A 20170-nucleotide genomic window follows, 5' to 3' on the forward strand; every position below is an offset into this window, starting at 1 on the left:
TTTATTCAAAGGTGTCTTCTCCCAGCCAATCTGTACCACATTTTAGCATTTTACAAATAGCTTAGCAGAGTAGCACTTATCTGGAATCTTGGATTATTTCAGTTTATTGCCCACTGATACCAGCCAGCCTTACTTTTTGTCATCTCCCCCAATGAAGCAGTGATTTTTCAAACAGCTCTGCGGCTCCCAAAGTGGAGAAAGCTCTGATCACATTGGTCTGGACCCAGAAACAAAGTCAGTGAAGGTTTTGTTTGCAATGCTTTCTGCAAACAATCCAGGGCCTTCAGCAGGTAAACATGCACTCTATCATTAAGTCATATCCCCAGTCCTGCTTTTAAAGATTGTTCCTGGCTAGGTGCAGTAGCTCACACCTGTAAGCCCAACTACTCAGAAGGGCAAGAGCAGGAAGATCCTAGTTTGAAGTCAGTCCAGGCAAAAAAGCAAAGCCCTACCTGAAAAGTAAGAAGCAAAAAAAGGCTGGAGGTACGGCTCAAGTGGTAGAGTACCTAACTAGCTGGCATGAAACCATGGGTTCAAATCTAAGTACCCACCACCACCACCAAAAAAAAGTGTTTTTAGACAAAAGTTTGAGGGCTGGGCACAAGCAGCTCACCCCTATAATCTTAGCTACTCAGGAGGCTAAGGTCTGAGGATCGTGGTTCAAAGCCAGCCTAGGCAAGAAGGTCTGTGAGACTCTTACCTCCAATTAACCACCAGAAAAAAACTGGAAGTGGCGCTGTGGCTCAAGTAGTAGAATGCTTGCCTTGAGCTGAAGAGCTCAGGAACAGCGAATGCCCAGGCCCAGAGTTCAAGCCCCATGAACCAAAAAATAAAAATAAATTGATGATCATTATTGCTGGCTGAAATCCATGTGGAGAACACAAGCGACGTATTTTCCCTTGGGCCCTAGTGACATCACCTCAGTACAGGCCTAAGGGTACGGAAGACTAGGGCATGTAGTATGTAAGCAATCACCCACAGAGATCAAGGGAGACATCTTTTAGTCTTTGAAAACCTTTAATAATGTTCATGTCCTTAGGGCCAGCCCTCTTTCCTCCTCAGCTTTCTCAGTCTGGAAGCTCTCAGCCCAGGCTCTGCTTTAAGGAAGAAGACCCTTAGGTGGGACACCCATCAGCCATAGTTCAGGGAATTTTACTCCATTATCACAGGCAGGCTGGTGGCAGTTTCCAGGGCTGGGCCCGGGGGTGGGGGAATACAGCACTCTCAGGCTGCTCTTCTGTCACTAGAAAAATATCTTCTGTATGGGCTATGTCATGAAGAAGATGGAGAGGCACAGGATGGGGAAGATAAAGAAGCTTTGGCCACAGGTTTCTTTGTAGAAAATTATTTCCACCACCCAAAGCTTGGGGGTTCTCCAGGAAATACCTCATCCAGTAACCTGTCCATCCATCCACACATCCATCCACTCACCAAATAATTACTACACACTCATTTTGCATCAGGCACTCGATATGCTGGAAGCTAGACCTAATCTGTTGAACAAGAGGCCCTCACAAGGGCACACATATGGTAGACTGGAGACACTGATGCTGAGACATCCACTCCCTGCAGACACCCAACATTTAAAGGGTGTGCCAGATCCAAGACAGATTCCCACGCTGCCCACTAAGCAGGGGCCGTTTCCCTTAAGAAGCCCCCCTATACATCAACTGGGAAAAAGGACTCCAGGGAGAAAAGTGATTTCATCTTCCAGGGTGGTGCGGAAGTGAAGCTGGCCCCGTGATCAGAGGTCAGTGGATGATGGAGATGGTCTGGTCGGCCACAGCGAAGACTGGGAAGAGGGGTGTAGGGAAGGACGTATGGAAGGTGAATAACACGGTCCCTGATGCCGGCTCATAGAAGAGCAGTTCTCCTGCTTGGAGGTCCAGCAGCACACCCAACTGGGCTGGGCACTGCAGCAGCCCCAGGGGCTCATGCTGCCCATTGTGCAAGAAACGGAACTCTTGGTCATAGCGTGAGAAAACCCATGAGAACTCATTGTGGCCCAGGCGGCAGTCATTGCCAGAACCCTTGCGGGGCAGCTGACCCGAGGCCACGCCCACTTTATAGGCACAACTGTTCTGGACGTTTACCACCCAGGCATGGAGCCCCTCCTGGAAAGAAGTGGCTGCCAGGGCATTGGGCCAATGGTCAAAGCGCTCTGGGCCATCCACACAGGCCTTAGGCTTCTTGGCACTGAAGGTCACGGTCCTTCGGTCGTCTGACAGTTGTAATAAGGGGCTGACAGTCTTCTCATCGATACGCACATCCTCCATGCCTGCCAGAAAAAATTCCCAAGAGTTGTCCACATGCTCACATCTAAAGACCTAATCTGGTACCACTAGGTAGGAAGGGGTTTCCTTGCCCACCACTGAAGTAAGACCTCAGTTCTCACATGAGCCATTTATTCTCTTTGAGCCTCAGTTTTCCCATCAGTAAAGTAAGGACCCAATTGGACTTATCAGAGAATGTTTATGAGAATCAGGTGAAATATATGTAAAATTCTAGCATAAAATAAGTTCCTAGTAAGCACAAGTAACAAAAATGGTAGTTACTATTACTCCAGGATTTTTATCTGTAAACTCTGATAGAAACAAGGTCCAGGAGCCAGGCACAGTGGCTGTTTAGAAGGCTGAGATGGGGAGGACTGTGGCTCAGGAATGACCCAAGCAAAAAGTTCATGGGACCCCTCTTCTCAACCAATAAAAGCTAGCTGGGCAACATAGCTGTAATCCTAGCTACTCAGGAGGCTGAGATCTGAGGATTGTGGTTCGAAGCCAGCCTGGTCAGGAAAGTCTGTGAGATTTTTATCACCAACAAACTGCTCAGAAAACCAGAAGTGGCACTGTGGCTCAAGTGATAGAGTGCTAGCCTTGAGCTGGAGAGCTGAGGGACAGCGCCCAGGCCCAGAGTTCAAGCCCCATGACCAACCAAAAAAAAAAAAAAAAAAGGCTGCTATGGTGGTATATGCCTATGATTCCAGCTACATGGGTAGTATAAATAGAAGGACTGTGGTTCAGGCCAGCCTAGACATAAAAAGCATAAGACTCTATTCAAAAAGATAAAGAGGGAAAATCTGGGAGAGAGCAAAGGAAGGGGTGACACTATCCAAAAAGAAACCATTCTCATTACCTAACTTATAAAACAGTAACCCCTCTGAATATCACCTCTCTCTTTCTCTTTCTCTTTCTCTCCCTCCCTCCCTCCCCCCCCCCCCCCCCCCCCCCCCCCTCTTATCCTGGGGTCCTTGAACTCAGGGCCTGGGCATCACTTTACCACTTGAACCACAGTGCCACTTTCAGCTTTTTCTGTTTATGAGGAATCAAACCCAGGTCTTCATGCATGCTAGGCAAGCATTCTACCACAAAGCCACATTCCCAGCCCCAGCTGTGAGACTCATCTCCAACAGACTACTCAGAAAAAAACTGGAAGTAGAGCTGTGGCTCAGAGTGGTAGAGTGCTAGCCTTGAGCAAAAGAAGCTCAGGTACAGTGCCCAGGCCCTGAGTTCAAGCTCTAGGACCAGACAAAACAAAAGAAAAATTTAAAATATATTGAGCAGGGCACTGGTGGCTCACACCTGTAATCCTAGCTACTCAGGAGGCTGAGATCTGAGGATCGAGGTTCAAAGCCAGCCTGGGCAGGAAAGTCTGTGAGGCTCTTATCTCCAATAAACCACTCAGAAAACAAGAAGTGGAGGCTGTAGCTCAAGTGGCAGAGCGCTCACCTTGAGCTGAAGAGCTGAAGGACAGCGCTCAAACCCAGAGTTCAAGCCCCATGACTGACAAAAAAAACCCCACAAAACAACAACGAAAGAGAGAGATTTAAAAATAACTAAAGCTCATGTGGTAGAATGCCTGCCTAACAAGCATGAGACCTTGAGTTCAAACCCCAGTACCACAAAAAAAAAAAAAAAAAAAAGAAGAAGAAGGAAGAAGAGAAGGGGAGGAGGCAGAGGAGAAGGAAGTAAGGCCAGGTTCCACACACAGTTGGTTGCAGGATAAATGTTTCCATATCTAGCCAAGCCATCCTGCTTGTATGCTAGTCCTATCTATGATTTCCAGACCTGGAGAGAGAGGCCTTGAGCTAGGAAACATGAGATACATGGTTTTGAACAGATAACTAAAAGGACTGCTAGGAAACCAGGCACCATCAGATACTGGAATCTAGTCTAGACAAGAAGCAGCTGCACTACAATTTTAAGGCCAGTATGTAGGGAGCATTTAGATTCAAGCTAAACCTTATCCCTTCCTCAAACTGTACAGACGAGCCTAGGAACATGACACCTTCCATCTAGCCTAGCCACATCTGCTCTGAGAACCCTCAGGCTATATAACGTTGACCCATGAGACTCAGCATGCAGTGGGGCCACGCCCACCGGCTGCCTCAGTCAACTGTTCAGTGAATGAGTGAAGTGAATCTAGGCAGCTTTATACCTGGCCTAGATACCCTCATGTACCACGTACCTCATGTACCATTGGGTTGAACTAGGGATCTTGTGCTTGCTAGGCAGGTGCTCTACCAGTTGAGCCACGCCCCCATCTCTTTTTGCTTTAGTTATTTTAGGGATGGGTTTTGAGTTTTTGCTCAGAACAATCTGGACTATGATTTTCCTACTTATGCCTCCTGCATAGCTGGGTGACCAGCATGCCCAGCTATTAGTTCAGATGGAATCTTTTTTTTTTTCTTCCTGTGTGTGCTAGGCAGGTACTCTTCCACTGAGCCATGCCTCCAGCCCATTATTAATTTTTTTCCTTGAATTTAAGACTTCATCCTCTTGCTTGGCTTTCTGCTCACTGCTGGCTCTCTACTACTTCTCTACTGCTTGAGCTGTACCTCCAGTTGCTTAGAGGCAAAGTCTCTTTTTTCTTGGTTAATTGGAGATAGTCTCTCAAACGTTTTCCCCAGGCTGGCTTCAAACCACCATCCTCTCTTAGCTCAGCCTCCTGAATAGCTAGGACTACAGATATGAGCCATTGGCACCCAGATCCACTATTAAGTTTTTCCCAGGCTGGTCTCAAACCACTGTCCTCCTAATCTCTACCTCCTATATAGTAGGGATCACAGGCATAAGTTACTGCATTCAGATTTTTGTTGTTGTTGTTTGTCAGTCCTGGGCTTGAACTCAGGGCCTGGGCACTGACCCTGAGCTTTTCTGTTCAAAGCTAGAGCTGTACCACTTTTGAGTCACAGCTCCACTTCTGGTTTGGGGGTAGTTAATTGGAGATAAGAATATCACAGACTTTCCTGCCTAGGCTGCCTCTGATCTTCGCCTCCTGAGTAGCATTATAGGCATGAACCACCAGTGCCCAGCCCAACCTTTTTAATTTGTTTTTCCACTTTTATGTACGTGTGCTGGTTCTGGGGCTTGATTCAGGGTCTGGTTGCTGTCCTTGAGCTTCTTTGGCTCAAGGCTAGCACTCTACCATGTGAGCCACAGATCCACTTCCAGCTAGTTAACTGAACCTAACAGTCTCACAGACATTCCTGATCAGGATAGCTTTGAACAGCAATCCTCAGATCTCAGCCTCCTGAGTAGTTAAAATTATTAGATTATTAGAAATATAGGATTTCTAATAAGTCATAACAGGCAGCAGCAGAAAAAGCAGGAGATAAAGAGGCTGTGATTTCTAGTAATAAGATTCATCTTAGACCCAGCACAAAGTATGCTGGTGTGGAAATGGGAGGAACCTGGCCTAGCTGCTCAGCCCCATCTACTGCCTTGACCCCACTGAGCAGCCTGCCACCAGCACCACCCGCCACCTAGCTACCATCCCAGAAGTCTTGGTGCGAAGGTAACCAATTAGCAAAGCCTGACAAACAGGCCCGCAGGCAGACAGACAGACAGAAGTGGGGTCACTCCAGCTGGGCTGGGGCTCTGGCAGCTTCTTACCTGAGAGGGACCCAAGCACAGCTGTTGCCCAGAGCTGGGTCAGTAGTGGACTCCGAGTACATTTCTCATTAAAGTTCAACTTTTCTGACTCCTGGGGATCCAAAATGCCCTCTGCTTCCTCAGTCCTTAAGCAAAAAAAGAGATTAAGAGATTCAGGAAGGCTCTGGAAAATGAATCTGGATCAACATGAGGTAAGAGGACAGAAGTAAAATCCTCCTAGTATAGGGCCTTTAACTGACAAGCAGGCCCCACCCAGGGGCTGCTAAAGGGGACTAGAACCAGAAGAGGAGGTGGGCATTTCCTCCACCACCCCAAGAAGTTGCACTCCAGCAGAGCAAATAAGTGTACAGCAGGTGCCTACTCAGGGCCAGTTTTCAAAACTGGAAGCAACGTGCTCTGGGGGCTAGGGGAGCAAGTGACTACAAAGCTGTTCCTCAATAAGCTGGCAGCAGAGCTAGGGCTCAGACATGGGCTGCTGGAATTCCTAGGTGATAGTGTTGCCATGCCAACATTCTATCCAGAAAACCCCACCCCGGCACCAGTAATCTTTGCTTTGCTTTGATCGTAAGTTATAGCCATGCCTCTGCTCTTAAAATATAAGCCTCAGCCGGGTACTGGTGGCTCCCGCCTGTAATCCCATCTACTCAGGAGGCTGAGTTCAGAAGGGTCGCAGTTTGAAACTGGCCAGGGCAGAAAAGTCCACACAACTACATCTCCAAAAATAACTAGTAAAAAAGCCAGGCTGAAGGTATGGCTCAAGTGGTAGAGGGCCAGCTCAGCAAATAAGCTGAGCTGACACAAGGCCTGAGTTCCAACACTGGTACTACTACTAGTAATAATAATAAAGCCACACAAAAAAAACCCGTCAATCATCCAGAGAGAATTTGAGAACATAACACACTTAGATGGACATTCACTCAGATTCTGAGCTCTGGGCTTACTCTTTTCTTTTTTTGTGGGTCCTGGGGCTTGAAATCTGGGCCTGGATGCTGTCCCTCAGCTCTTCAGTTCAAGGTGAGCACTCTACCACTTGAGCCACAGCACCACTTCTGGTTTTCTGAGTGGTTTATTGGGGATAAGAGTCTCACAGTTTCCTGCTCTGGCTGGCTTTGAACTGCGATCCTCAGATCTCAGCCTCCTGCATAGCTAGGATTACAGGCATGAGCCACTGGCACCTGGCTATTTTCCTCCTTTCCCAATCCTTCTCATCCTTCCCTCTTTCCCTCCCTATCTTTTTTTTTTTTTGCCAGTACTGGGGCTTGAATTCGGGGCCTAAGCACTGTCCCTGAGCTGCTTTTTGTTCAAGGATGGACTCTACCATTTGAGCCATAGCACCACTTCTGGCCTTTTCTGTTTATGTGGTGCTGAGGAATCAAATGTAGAGTTTCGTGCATGCTAAGCAAGCACTCTATTACTAAGCCACATTCCCAGCCCATAGGCTTACTGTTTTCTATGCAGATTCAAAACTCTTCCAGAATTACCAGGAGGTAGACCATTATTCAAACTGACAAGAGGGAACAGAGATTCAGCCAAAAAAGGGAGCTGGATTCAAGTCTTCCCTCCTTGCAAAAATAGAGCAAACTCAGAATGGAGCCTAGGCACCATTCAATGTACATCTTTCCTTGACCTAAAATGAAATCTCAAAGGGGTTTGAGAAATCCACTCTGAGTTTTCAGACTTCTGAAGTCTCAGAATGAAGCCAGGATTTATCACAGAGTTTTGCAGCCCTCTGACCTGGCTCCCCAGAAAGAACTTACCACTTCTAACCCCGAAGGTGGCTTGAGGTCACTCAGCAGTGACCAGAGGACGCCTTCTTCCCCCTGATGCACACAAGCTCTTTGCAAGGCTGTTCCTGACTATCCCAGCAGAGAGAACTGAGATGAATAGAGTCTTAGAAATGCTCTGGGAGGGCATTGCTAACAAAGGCTCTTTGTGGTGAGGACAAGAAAGGGTGTATTGGCACCTTCTCAAAGCTCCAAACAACAGGCAGGGAAGGAAGGAGGAGCCAGGGCCAGCAGGGCCAAGCTATCTTCCTAGGACAAACTGGGACCAAATATGGACAGGAGAATCAACAGGGAAACACCTGGGCCCACTACATTTAATAACCAGGGCTGGCTTCTAAATTCCTTTCCCCACTAAAGTTAACTAAGATCTCTGGAAAAAAAATGAAATTGAGACAGCTTTTTGTGCCAGAAAGCTAGAAAGTGCTCAAAGATGATGAGGATGGCTGAGCTCGGGTGGCTCATGCCTGCAACCCTAGCCACTTAGGAGGCTCAGTCAGATCTGAGGATCAAGATATGGAGCCAGCCTGGGCATGGAAAGTCTGTGAGACTCTTATCTCTAATGAACTACCAGAAAGCAAAAAGTGGGACTGCGGCTCGAGTGGAAGAGCACCAACCTTGAGCAAAAAAGCTAAGGGAAAGTGGCTAGGCCCTGAGTTCAAGCCTCAGTATCAGCACACACACAAAAGATGAGAGTCGGGGCCCAGTGGCTCACACCTGTAATCCTAGCTATGCAGAAAGCTGAGATCTGAGGATCACGGTTCAAAGCCAGCCTGGGCAGAAAAGTCCATGAAGCTCTTATCTCCAATTAACCACCAAAAAAGAAAAAAGGAAATGGAGCTTGTGGCTCTAAGTGGTAAAGCACTAGGCCTTGAGTTCAAGCCCCATCACTGGCAAAAACAAAAAACTCTTCATAGCTTGCTCACTAATTATAAAAAGGAACTAGAACTTTATAATGTGGTGGAAAGCACCTTAGATACCACTATTCCAGGCATCAAGTGGGTCCAAGCCTGCAATAGGAAGTTCCCTGTCCATCAAGCTAGGCTCTAGGGTAGTCACTTAGCCCTGTGGCCCTGAATGCAACTGACTAGAGGAGGTCTGAGGGTCTCTGGGATGGTCCAAGCAAATCACAGGGCCACACTCACCTCTCGAAAATCTCCTGCTCTTTCTGCTGCAAGAAAAAGCAAAAACAAAGTCAGGCTGGCAGCAGAACCCCAGCAGGTGGTCACAATGAATGTCCCCAACATCCTGGGGTTCCTCCTCTCCACTTTAGGGGCCATCCCACAACCCCCAGGAAGACTGTCTGCTCCTGTATAGCTGTGACTTTCTTCTGCTGTGACTGTCCCAATGTCTAGGACAAAATGTGTCACATTCTGGAAGCTGATGGCTGAAGGCCTGATCTAGGGCAGCTGTGACACTGCCCTACTTGAAAAGCCAGGCAGGCCATTCAGTTTGCCACAATCCCTTTCCTCTGCATGACAGATGTTATACTGTCTTCTCAAAATGGCAGTTGGCTATATAGTTCCAAAACCCTTTGTCTATGGACCAATATTAACCATGCTAATTTGTGGATAACCATGAAAGAATAAAATTGCATGATTTCCCTACGCTCCCACCCCTTCTGTTGCTAGTACTGGGGTTTGAACTCAGAATCTCACGCTGTCACTTGGCTTTTTCCACTCAATGGTGGTGTTTTACCACTTAAACCACAGCTCCACTCCTGGAGGTGTTTTTTTATTGTTATTATAAAGATGATCTACAGAGGGGTTGAGGTCAAGAGTACATTTCTTACTAGGCCCTGGTGGCTCACACCTATACTCCTAGCTACTCAGGAGGCTGAGATCTGAAGATTGCGGTTCGAAGCCAGCCCAAGCAGGAAAGTCCATTTTTTTGTTGGTCGTGGGGCCTGAACTCAGAGCCTGGGTGCTATATTTGAGCTCTTTCACTCCAGGCTAGGTAGGGGTCTACCACTTTGACCCACAGCTCTACTTTCAGTTGAGTCTCACAGAATTTCCTGTCCAGGCTGGCTTCAAACAACGATCCTCAGATCTCAGCCTCCTGAGTAGTTAGGATTACAGGCATAAGCAATCGGCACCCAACCCATGAGATTCTTATCTTCAACTAACCACCAGAAAACCAGAGGCAGCACTGTAGCTCAAAGTGGTAGAGTACTAGCCTTGAGCTAAAAAGCTCAGGGATAGTACCAAGGTCCTGAGTTCAAGCCCTACAACTGACAGAAGAAAAAACAAAACAAAGAAAAGAGTACACTTGTTTTTGAACAATCTTACCCCTTCCCTTGCTCTCCTAATTTTCCCCTCCCATTCCCATCCCACTCCTGAAGTTTTAGTAGTTAATTGGAGATAAGAGTCTCTCAGATTTGTCTGCCCAAGCTGGCTTCAAACTGTGATCCTCAGATCTCAGCTTCCTGAGTAACTAGGATTACAGACACGAGCCACCAGTGCCTGGCATAAAATTATATGTAAGATTATAAGAAGAATCTCCGTATTGTCATAGTGGAGCCTTTGCTTAGGTATGTAGTAATTCTGAACTCTCCACCTCCTCAGTTCCTTGAAGACAGGCACTCTTCTTACCACTTCATCCAGGAAGCCTTCCATGACCACCCTCTGCCTGGACTGTGAGGTTCCAAGTACAGCATGCTGTCCTTCACCAAAGCACCTATCCTTCCATGTTCTGTCAGTTTAAGGGCTGGGCACAGCTGAGAATTGTATCTCGTAACTCTCATCCCTACCCCCCACAGCATAATGCTTAGCATGTAACAGGCACTCAGTATTCCCTCAGTGTTGAAAGAATATTGTCATTGGATGCCAAAAGATTCATGTAATTTTATTCTTCTGCCTCATGTTAAATCATTCAATATTTGCTAAAGCCCAATAAGGAAGATAAGAATAGGGACTTCTGCTGCAGGGCCTTACAAGGAGGGAGAAAAACTAGGTTCAGCTCTGCATATAGCCTGGGCAAGAGGGAATTTATCACCAAGGTAGGTTAGGTCAGTGGATGGAAAATTCCAGAAGGAACATTAAAGGTAAGTGGGATTCCAGTTAAACTGACCTAACAAGATTCTTGCTGAAGACAGGCTGGGGTATCAGACATCACCCCGAGGGAGGGAAATGAGGAAGGGAGGGAAAATGAGGAACCTGATAACAAGAGTGATATCAAGAATGAGGGTGTTCTAGCCAACCTGACTTAGTAGGGTTCTGAGTTTTAAAGGCAGTGCCCAGATGGGCCTGGAAGGAGCTTTAGAAGCGGAAGTCTGTCCAGACACAGAATTCTCTTTGCCATTCACCCCTAGCAAGAAACCACCTTAGGGTTTTCAGACTTACAATCAGCTGGATGTCATCCAGATGGGTGAGCAAGCCCACCAGACTGGTGCGGATGGTGTCAAGCTTCTGCAGGGCCTCAGCCCAGTGTACTCGCTGGGTCAGGATGCTCTGGTGAGTCCGCTCCTCTTCACCATGCACCTGTTCCAGTAACCGCTGCTCCTCACTTTCACACAGACTCCGCACCAGACTCAACCGCTGGATAACCAGTTCCCGTGCTGCGCTGGCCCTACTCTAACAGAGGATAAAATGAGAGTCAGGATTAGTGGGGTTTGAGTCCACTGAGAATGAGTGCTGGGATTGATTGGTAATGTCTGCCATGGCATAAGAATGGGAACAATAAAACTTAAGCTACTTACTTTGACACCCCAGACTTAAGACTCCCTAAATGTGGTTTAGGGTAAACAAATTTGAGATCGAGACATTTGGCTCATATCTCATGAGGCCATGACCACAGAATGGAATTGCTAAGCAGGGCTTAGACATCAATTCCTTGGTATTTTCACAGGCACAAATACCAAGGCCAAGAGACCATGATGAGAAGAAATATCAGGCATGGTGAAGGACCTAAAGTTATCCCTATCAGATGGAACCCTAACAACTGTAATTTCCAGTTGATATTTCATGATATCGGAGGACAAAAATATTCTTCCTAAAGCTGTTCCATTCCAACTGGTTCATTAATAAAATCTCTCTTTCTCTCTTTCTGTGTGTGTGTGCGTGTGTGTGTGTGTGTGTGTGTGTGTGTGTGTGTGTGTGGCTTGAATTCAGAGCCTCATGCTTTTTTTTTTTTTTTACTTTTTCACTCAAGTGGTAGAGCACTAGCCTTGAGTGGAGCTATACCTCCACTGGATTTTTGCTGGTTAATTGGAAATAAGAGACTTGGATTCGTCTCCCTGGACTGGCTTCTAAGTTCAGTTCTCAGATCTCAGGCTTTTGAGAGGCTAGGATTATAAATGTGAGCCCCTGTACTCAGTCATTAATGGAATTTTCATCTGCCATAGAGAAGAGATGAAGTTTCAGTCAATGAGGTTAATGAGTGTCTGGCACGTAGTAAGTATTCCCAGTATTCACTGAATCAATGAATGGGACTTTTTTTCTGATATAGTAAAAAATACCTTGGAGAGCCAGATGTGGTGGTGTACTTTTGTGCCAACTAGGCATGAGCAGGAGGATTGCAATCCAGGCCCAATAAGGCAAAGTGAGACTCTATCTGAAGAATAAACAAAAGCAAAAAAGGGCTGGAGGCGTGGCTCAAGTGGCAGTACTGCCTGCTTAAACAACTGTGGGACCCTGGGTTCAAACACACACATACACACACACACACACACACACACACACACACACAGAGGGGGAGGGAGCAGAGAGGGAGAGAGAAAGATAGAGAGGGGGAGGGGGGGAGGGAGGGAGGGAGGGAGGGAGGGAGGGAGGGAAAGCGAGTAATTCAGTGGCAAAGCTGAAACAAGAATCCTGGTCTGGAAGATACAACCATTTTCCTCTCAGCTCACTATTATTCCATATTGGTAACCAGTCCTCCCCAGTGGCATCTGATGTACAATGCCTCCACACCTGTACTACACCTGTACTCTCACTATCCAGGTAGCGCTTCCTCCTTTCTGTCAGAGCACAGGGTAGTCATCCCTGTCCCTGAGGCCCTTTCCCCAAAGACCTGCTCTGTGCAGTGCAGTGTAGTTAGTTGCAAGCTCTGTCCTCAATACGTGTTATTCCATCTTCTGTTTTATACTTCTCCACACCACCACCTTCTTACAAAGCACATATTTTTATTTTCTATTTTATTTGGGGTTACTAGGGTTTGAACTCAGGGCCTTGTACTTGCTATGCAAGTACTCTCACTTAAGCTATGCCTGTAGTCTATCGTATCATGTTATTTTTTTTTATTGTCTCTCCCCCGTGACAAGAATATAGACCTCAAGAAAAGCAGAATTTTCATGTTTTGTTCACTGCAAAGCACATGTTCAGGGCCTGGCACACATTAGATGCTCAGTAAGAATTTGTTAAATAAATAAATGGGAGCTGAATGCCAGTGGACCACTCCTGTAATCCTAGCTACACAGGCAGCTGAAGTCTAAAAACCACAGTTTGAAGCCAGCCTGGGCAGGAAAGTCCCTGTGACTCTTACCTCCAATTAACCACCAAAAAGCCTGAAGTAGAGGTGTGGCTCAAGTGGTAGAATGCCAGCCTTGAGCAAAAAAAAAAAAAAAAAACAAACTAAGGAACCAGGCCCCGAATTCAAGCGCTGGTACCAGCATAACAACAACAACAAAAATTGAATAAAGGAAAATGTTTTGAAGTTTTTCCCTTAAAGTCACGATCAGCTATTGTAGTCAACATTGTACTGAGGTTATAGGCAGTGAAAGAAGACAATAAAGTAAAATATGATGATGATGATGATGATGATGATGATGATGATGATGATGATGATGATAGTGAGAAAGAGATCACTGAGCAAACTGACACAGAAATAAATGTAGAACAGTTGTCCTTGAACTGGCCTTGCACTTGTAAGGCAAGCACTGTATTCCTGAGCTATGCTTCCAGCAATTTCTTGCAGTTTTCCTGTTTCTGATTCTAGTCACCTTTAGAGAAATCTGAGTGAGTCTATGAGTTGGGAAAGGATCCCCAGATTGTCCAAGTCCCTGGGCCAGGGCTCTAACCTGGGAGAGAACACAGCACAGACAGGAAAGGGAAGAATTACCACTGCTCTCTGGCTCTTCCCTGGCAGGACCTCAGCCATATACTTGCTGATGCCGGCACTCTGTAACTGCAGTCTCTCACATTGGTCCACAATCTTGTTCTGTAACATAAACAATGCTCATGGTGTCTCCATCCACACATTCAAGCTGTTCTGTTATTCCGGTAATTTTCCCCCCTTTGCACCTCCCCTCAGCTACCTCACTCCCTTGGTCATATCCCAGACCTCATTGTTATTAAAAAACAAAAACACCAACTAGGCTATTAAGGAGGCTGAGGTCTGAGGACTGCAGCTCAAAGCCACTCTGAATAGGAAAGTCCCTGAGACTCTATTTTTTTAATTTTTTTTTTGTTTTTTTGTTGGGCTTGGGCTTGAACCGTGGGCTTGGGTGCTGTCCCTGAGCTCTTCAGTTCAAGCCGAGCACTCTACCGCTTGAGCCACAGCACCATTTCCGGTTTTCTAGTGGTTTATGGGAGATAAGAGTCTCACGGACTTTGCGCCCGGCTTAATATATTTTTTTGTTGTAAAGATAATGTACAGAGGGGTTACAGTTACATGAGTAAGGTAATTAAGTACATTTCCTATTGAGCATTGTTACCCACTCCTTTGTTTTTCCCCTACCATCCCTCCCTGAGACTCTTATCTCCAGAAGTAGAGCTGTGGCTCAAGTGGTAGAGAGCCATCCTTGAGTAAAAAGCTAAGGGACAAGTGCTAGGGTCTGAGTTCAAGCCCCAGAACTGGTGTGTACATACACACAAAATACCACTTTCCAGTCCTTCATATCAAAAATCACACATCTTGTCCACAATTATCTTATCCTTTTAGCTCACCAATGCTGCATTTTAACAGCTCAGGTGAGGCCACGAATGCACTCATCTCCCTTTCACTGTCCCTCATCCCCTCCTGCAGCCTCATTTTCTTCTTTATCCCAAGGCCCATGACCTGTCATTATGATCACTTCCTGCATATGCTCTAAACCCTCCTTATGCAGGGCCCCTGCCCCTCTATACTTGCTCGTGTCCTGTACAGAACATGGCTTCTAAAGTGCTCTTGCTGAAGGTATTCTCACAGCCACCAACTTGTCACCCAGACAAAAAAAATCCAGAATTTTCTCTAACTCCATATTTAAATGGCTAGTGAGCCCTATCAGCCCCATGTCCAAAGTGTCTGTCTCTTTCCTGGCACTTCTCCTTCTGTTGTTCTGTTCAACTGGCCATTGCCTCTTAAAGAAATCCTGTTAGAAACTCCTCCAAATTGGGCTTTCATTCTCACCACCCACCTCCTTTTAACCACAGACACTTTCTTTTTCTTAAGGAAATCAGAGCAGGCTGTGTGCTGCTCCAAGCCTTCAAACGCCTTTCTGATTCACTCACGGTGAGATCAAGCATCTTACCTAAGCAAACAGGCCCTAGCTGACATGACTCAGCCATGTCTTTAGTGTCACCTCCTACTACACTCCACACTGACCTCCTTTCTGTTCCTTAAAGACATTGAACTTATCCTGGCCTTTGTACCTGCTTTGCCTTTCCTTCTACTCTCCCTGTGTGTCTTGCTCCTTCATTCCATCTAGATGTTGCCTCTTTTTTTTTGTTGGTCGTGGGGCTTGAACTCTGGGCCTGAGTGCTATCCCTCAGCTCTTCAGCTCAAAGCGAGCACTCTACCACTTGAGCTACAGCGCCACTTAACAGTTTTCTGGTGGCTTATCGGAGATAAGAGTTTCATGGACTTTCCTGCCCAGGCTGGCTTTGAACTGTGATCCTTAGATCTCAGCCTCCTGAGTAGCTAGGATTACAGGCATAAGCCACCGGCGCCCGGGTAGATGTTGCCTCTTTAGAGAGGCCTCCCACCAACACATTCCTGCCTTTACTCTGCTTTAGTTTTCTTCCTAGTAATATATATATATATATATACACACACACACACTATATATATATATATATATATATATATATATATATCTGGTAGGTGTGTATGTATTGTCTCCTCTGTATTGAAGCACAAGCATCATAACTTCACCTGTTCTCTATATTCTAGTACTTAAAAGGGAGTTCCTGAACATAAAGGGTCCTAAATAAGTATTTGTTGAATGAATGAACAAACATCCACTGAGTTGACCATAAGAGGGTCAGCAGTCCACAGCTCCCAGAGCCACTAACATCAGCCATGGGGGCAGGGAGAGTTCTAGATAAGAGAGTGTAGCTCATGGATAAGTGGCTCACCCCAGGAAATACGGCTAGGTCCCAGCTTCTCTACTTCATTTCTCACATTTTTGTGGTACTTTGTCTCACACACTTTCCTGCCCGGGCTGACTTTGAACCATGAGCCTCAGAGCTCGGCCTTCTAAGTTGCTAGGATTATAGGTGTAAGTCACCGTGCCCAACCATTGTGATTTTTTTATACATGCATATAACGTACTTTAATTGTGTCTGACTTTCCAATATCGTCCCTTATTCTTCCTTATCCCTTCCTAGATCTCTTTCCTCTCTCTAATAATCTCTATTCTATTTTCTTTTTCTGCTAGTCTGGGGCTTAAACTCAGGGCTTTAGACTCTTGCTCACCTTTTTGCTTCTAGCTGGAGCTCTATCACTTGAGCCATGCCTCTGGTCTGGCTTGTTAACTGGAGATAGAGTCTTGAGGATTTGTCTGGCACAGCTGGCTTCAAACCTCGATCCTCAGATCTCAGCCTTCTGAGAAGCTAGGATTACAGGCATGAGCTACGAGTTCAGCTTCCTTCCTAATTTCATGTCATTGTTTGTTTGTTTCTATAGTATACATATGAGAAAAACTATGCAATATTTATCTGAGTCTGGCTTACTTCACTTAACATGATCTCAGTTTCATCCATTTTCCTGCAGATGACATAATTTTGCTCTTCTTTAAGGTTGACTAATACTCCATTGTGTACATATACCACATTTATCCAATTATCCACTGATAGGCACCTAGGCAGATTCCCTCACTTGAGCCTAGCTTCTGAAAAGCTACAGGGTAGAAATCATTTCTCCACAATATATGAGATCAACTGAACTGGCACTGTTTTCCCCGAGTTCATAACAATCTTGCCGTGGGGTCCAATTTCGTTGCTGACAACAGGGATAAGGGAAAGATGGTATGAAAGACTTTACCTATTCTAGGGTTAGGGGTGCACCTCAGTGGTAGAGTACTTGCTTAGCATGTCAAAAAAGAAAAGAAAAACCATCTATTCTAAATCACAAGAACAGCAAGAGCAAAACTCACCTCCCTTTAGGTTAAAGCAGATGTGGTCCAGAGAAGGAACCAGGGGCAAGAGTACACTCCAAAACAAGCACCAGGCCTACCATTGTGGCCAGGCTTCACCTGGCCAGGCTCCACCCTCAGGCCCAGACGGTCACTTTTTGTAAGGGTTTCTATTAGTGTCACTTCCTCCATCATAACCACTGAAGCAAAGGAGTGGTTTCCTCTGGCCTAACCAATGAATCCCCCCCACCCTCCAACCCTTCAGCCCCTGCATACTAGCAACCTGGGAGGAGGAATTCCGGCCTTGCTCTGGGCCTCAGATTCCTCATCTTGTTTTTTTAAAAAAACTCCTCAATGGCTTGGTCTGCTTGGGATAAGATGACAGGTATTTAAGTGTTTGGAATTTGCAAAGTCCTAACCATTAGGCCAGCTGATTGTATCACCTTATCCAAGATTAGTTTTAGCATCACCAACCAGGAGCCTCCTGTGTGTCATCTCCTGGATCGCGCACCTTGTGGCTCCCCCCCCCCCAGTTCTGTCTAAGGAGGTGAAGTTCCCTGCAACCGATGCACAGTCAGGCTGAAGTCTACCGTAGGGCTGGAAATATTATGCTATTTAATCAAATTGCTAGGAACCCCCCAGAGGCCGCAGCTTGGGTGGAAGGGGAGAGGAGCACCAGGGTGACCAGGTTGTCCAGTCTCAGAGGCTCCAAGGAGGGGAGGGTGAATTGCCTGGAGCCAAGCTGAAAGTGGAAGTGAGCTGAAAGCTTAGGTTGAGACAGAACGTCCTCACCTTCTGCCAGCCGGCTGCGTTTACCCAGGTGAAACCAGCTTCAAGTACAATCAAGGCCAATCCAAGAAGAGAACTAGATCACCCCACCAGGAAATCCCAGGGCAAGTAAGGGTAGTGGCTTCTAAGGCAAGGGACTTATCTTTTCCTAGATCGGCTGTAATAAATGTGCTGGTAAGGCTGCCCACCAAACTACACATTCAGTCAGGGAGGCTCTAGATGTACACGATTCGAGGGCCTGAGGGCATGGGAGTCGAACTCGGGTCGATCAGACTCCCACTGGCCACACCTTTAACCGTCTGGTTCAACAGAGGAGCCGGACCCAGGTTTCCCGGTCACTGCGGGTCGGGCCTGGCGCGTCCCCTCGGCCCGGGCCACCCCCCCCCCCAGCCCATCATCCCCCCCCCGCTCATCCCCCCCCTCCACCCGCTCACTCCTCCCCCCTCCCCGATCCCCGGGTCACCCAGGCTCACCCGCAGCTCCTCCGCGCGCTCCTCCGTCCGGCAGAGGCGGTGTCCCCGGCAGCGGCCGCCCGGCCCCGTGCAGGCGTCGCACACGGGCCGCCGGTCGGAGCCGCAGAACCAGCTCAGAGGCCGGCCGTGCTCGGAGCACAGCGGATCCGGCTCGGACCCCGGCTCAGGTTCAAGCCCCACGCTCTCCGCGGCCATGGCCGAGCGCTGCGAGCCGCTCGCAGGGCGCTCCACCTGTCGCAGGTGCGGATGGGCGTGGTCTTTTCTGACCCGCCCCCGGGCCGGGCCCCGCCTCCTCCACACTAGCCATGCTTTCCACTGCGTCTCACCCACGTCCCTCCAACTTCTCGGCTCAATTAGCGTTCCGTGCGATTTTAAATGAACATAGGATACCAAATACGGACGCGGCCATAGGAAACTTTATTATGCATTTTTAATTGTCAAGTTTTTGCTAAGGTTTGTTTTCATGCACATATTGAGGTTTGAACTCAGGGCTGGGGCACTCTTACTTAGCTTCTTTTGCTTATGGTTGACTCTCTACCAACTTGATCTATACCTCCACCTCTGGCTCTTTGCTGGTTAATTGGAAATAAGAGTCTCACAGACTTTTCTGCCCTGACTAACTTTGAACCATGATCCTCAGATCTCAGTCTCCTGAGTAGCTAGGATTATAGGCATGAGCCACTGGTACAAGTGCAGCCCTTTTGAGAGGAAGCTTCAGACCAGGGGCTCAAAAAGAGGGTCTAGTGTTAGGCTGTTCAGCTCTTAGAAGATCTCTCTTAGAGGATTGGTGTCCTTGGCTATAAAATGTGGAGGAGGAATAAAAATCACAAAGCCTCATCTGGCATACCATGGTGCACTGGTTAAGTAAGCATCTGGTAGTAGGTGGGGAATACTATTATGATTCCTATTTTTATAACAGGATTGCAGCTAGTGGTGGGTAGCAATGAGACAGAAACTCAGGCAGTTAGACTTAAGGTTACTATGATGAGGAGCACTCTCTCTCTCTCTTTCTCCCCCTCTCCCTTTCTTTCTCTCCTGCCAGTCCTGGGGCTTGAAATCATGGCCTGGGCACTTTCCCTGAGCTTTTGTGCTCAAGGCTGGTGCTATATCACTTTGACCCATAGGGCCATTTCCAGATTTTTAATAATTAATTAGAGATTAGAGTCTCATGGATTTTCCTGCAGGAGCTGGCTTTGAACCAAGATCCTCAAATATCAGCCTCCTGATTAACTAGGATTACAGGTGTGCACCATGGACACTCAATATGATGAGTTATTTTTAAATTACATATTGAGCCCAGCAAAAAGGTTGATTTTTCACCAAATATGGTATTTGCTTCCAAATGTTTTAAATTAATATATGTTTATTTTGAAGAATATGCATATAAACAGATCACCCACTCCTTTATGATCAGCTTCCAGTATGTATCTGAGTTATTTCAGCTCCCCCCATCCCATCCCCATCCCCACATCTGAAATACCAGTCTGAGTCTGAAAGGGCTCCCTGGCAGGAATCCTGTCCAGTCTGAGCATAAGAGGGAGACACTGCTCCCCAAGCCCATACTTAGCCTTAGGAGGTCTTGGCAGAGAGCTGATCAGACAGCCTGGACAAAGGTAGAAGTGCCCAGTTCCTGGTGGTGGAGAGTTTTAAGTTCATCACAATTAGATGCAGGTAGAAGCAAAATCTACAAGAGGAACCCTACATCCTGAGACTGGTAGGTGCTTAAACACTTCTACCCCGAGAGCCCTCTAAGCCACCACTACACAGAGGTAGATAAAACTCTAGGCTTCAATCCCCAAGGGGTAAGAGTGCTAACAGCCCTGGAACCACTGAGACTTTAGTGGAGTTATCTTCCAGTATGGACACAGTCACCCTCAAAATACAAACATTACACCATGTGACTAGAGAGAGAACAGAGAGTGAATATAGGTCACTGGCTCCATTCCAGCTATACCACATGCAGCTATG

The 20170-nt window shown here is 46.9% G+C and overlaps 1 protein-coding gene across 1 annotated transcript; it reads right to left on the reverse strand.

Annotated features, from left to right (window-relative positions):
- Positions 1 to 868: 868 nt before the first annotated feature.
- Positions 869 to 18397, reverse strand: Bspry (B-box and SPRY domain containing). The gene is made up of 6 exons (XM_013030130.1): positions 18203 to 18397; positions 13727 to 13825; positions 11014 to 11244; positions 8818 to 8843; positions 5892 to 6016; positions 869 to 2278 (listed from the first exon to the last, which is right to left on the reverse strand). Exons 1-6 carry the CDS (start codon positions 18395 to 18397, stop codon positions 1752 to 1754), a joined length of 1203 nt encoding a protein of 400 aa, XP_012885584.1. The 3' UTR covers positions 869 to 1751.
- Between the last annotated feature and the right edge of the window lie 1773 nt (positions 18398 to 20170).

Source organism: Dipodomys ordii, unplaced genomic scaffold, assembly GCF_000151885.1.
Source record: "Dipodomys ordii isolate 6190 unplaced genomic scaffold, Dord_2.0 Scaffold127, whole genome shotgun sequence".
NCBI lineage: Eukaryota > Metazoa > Chordata > Mammalia > Rodentia > Heteromyidae > Dipodomys > Dipodomys ordii.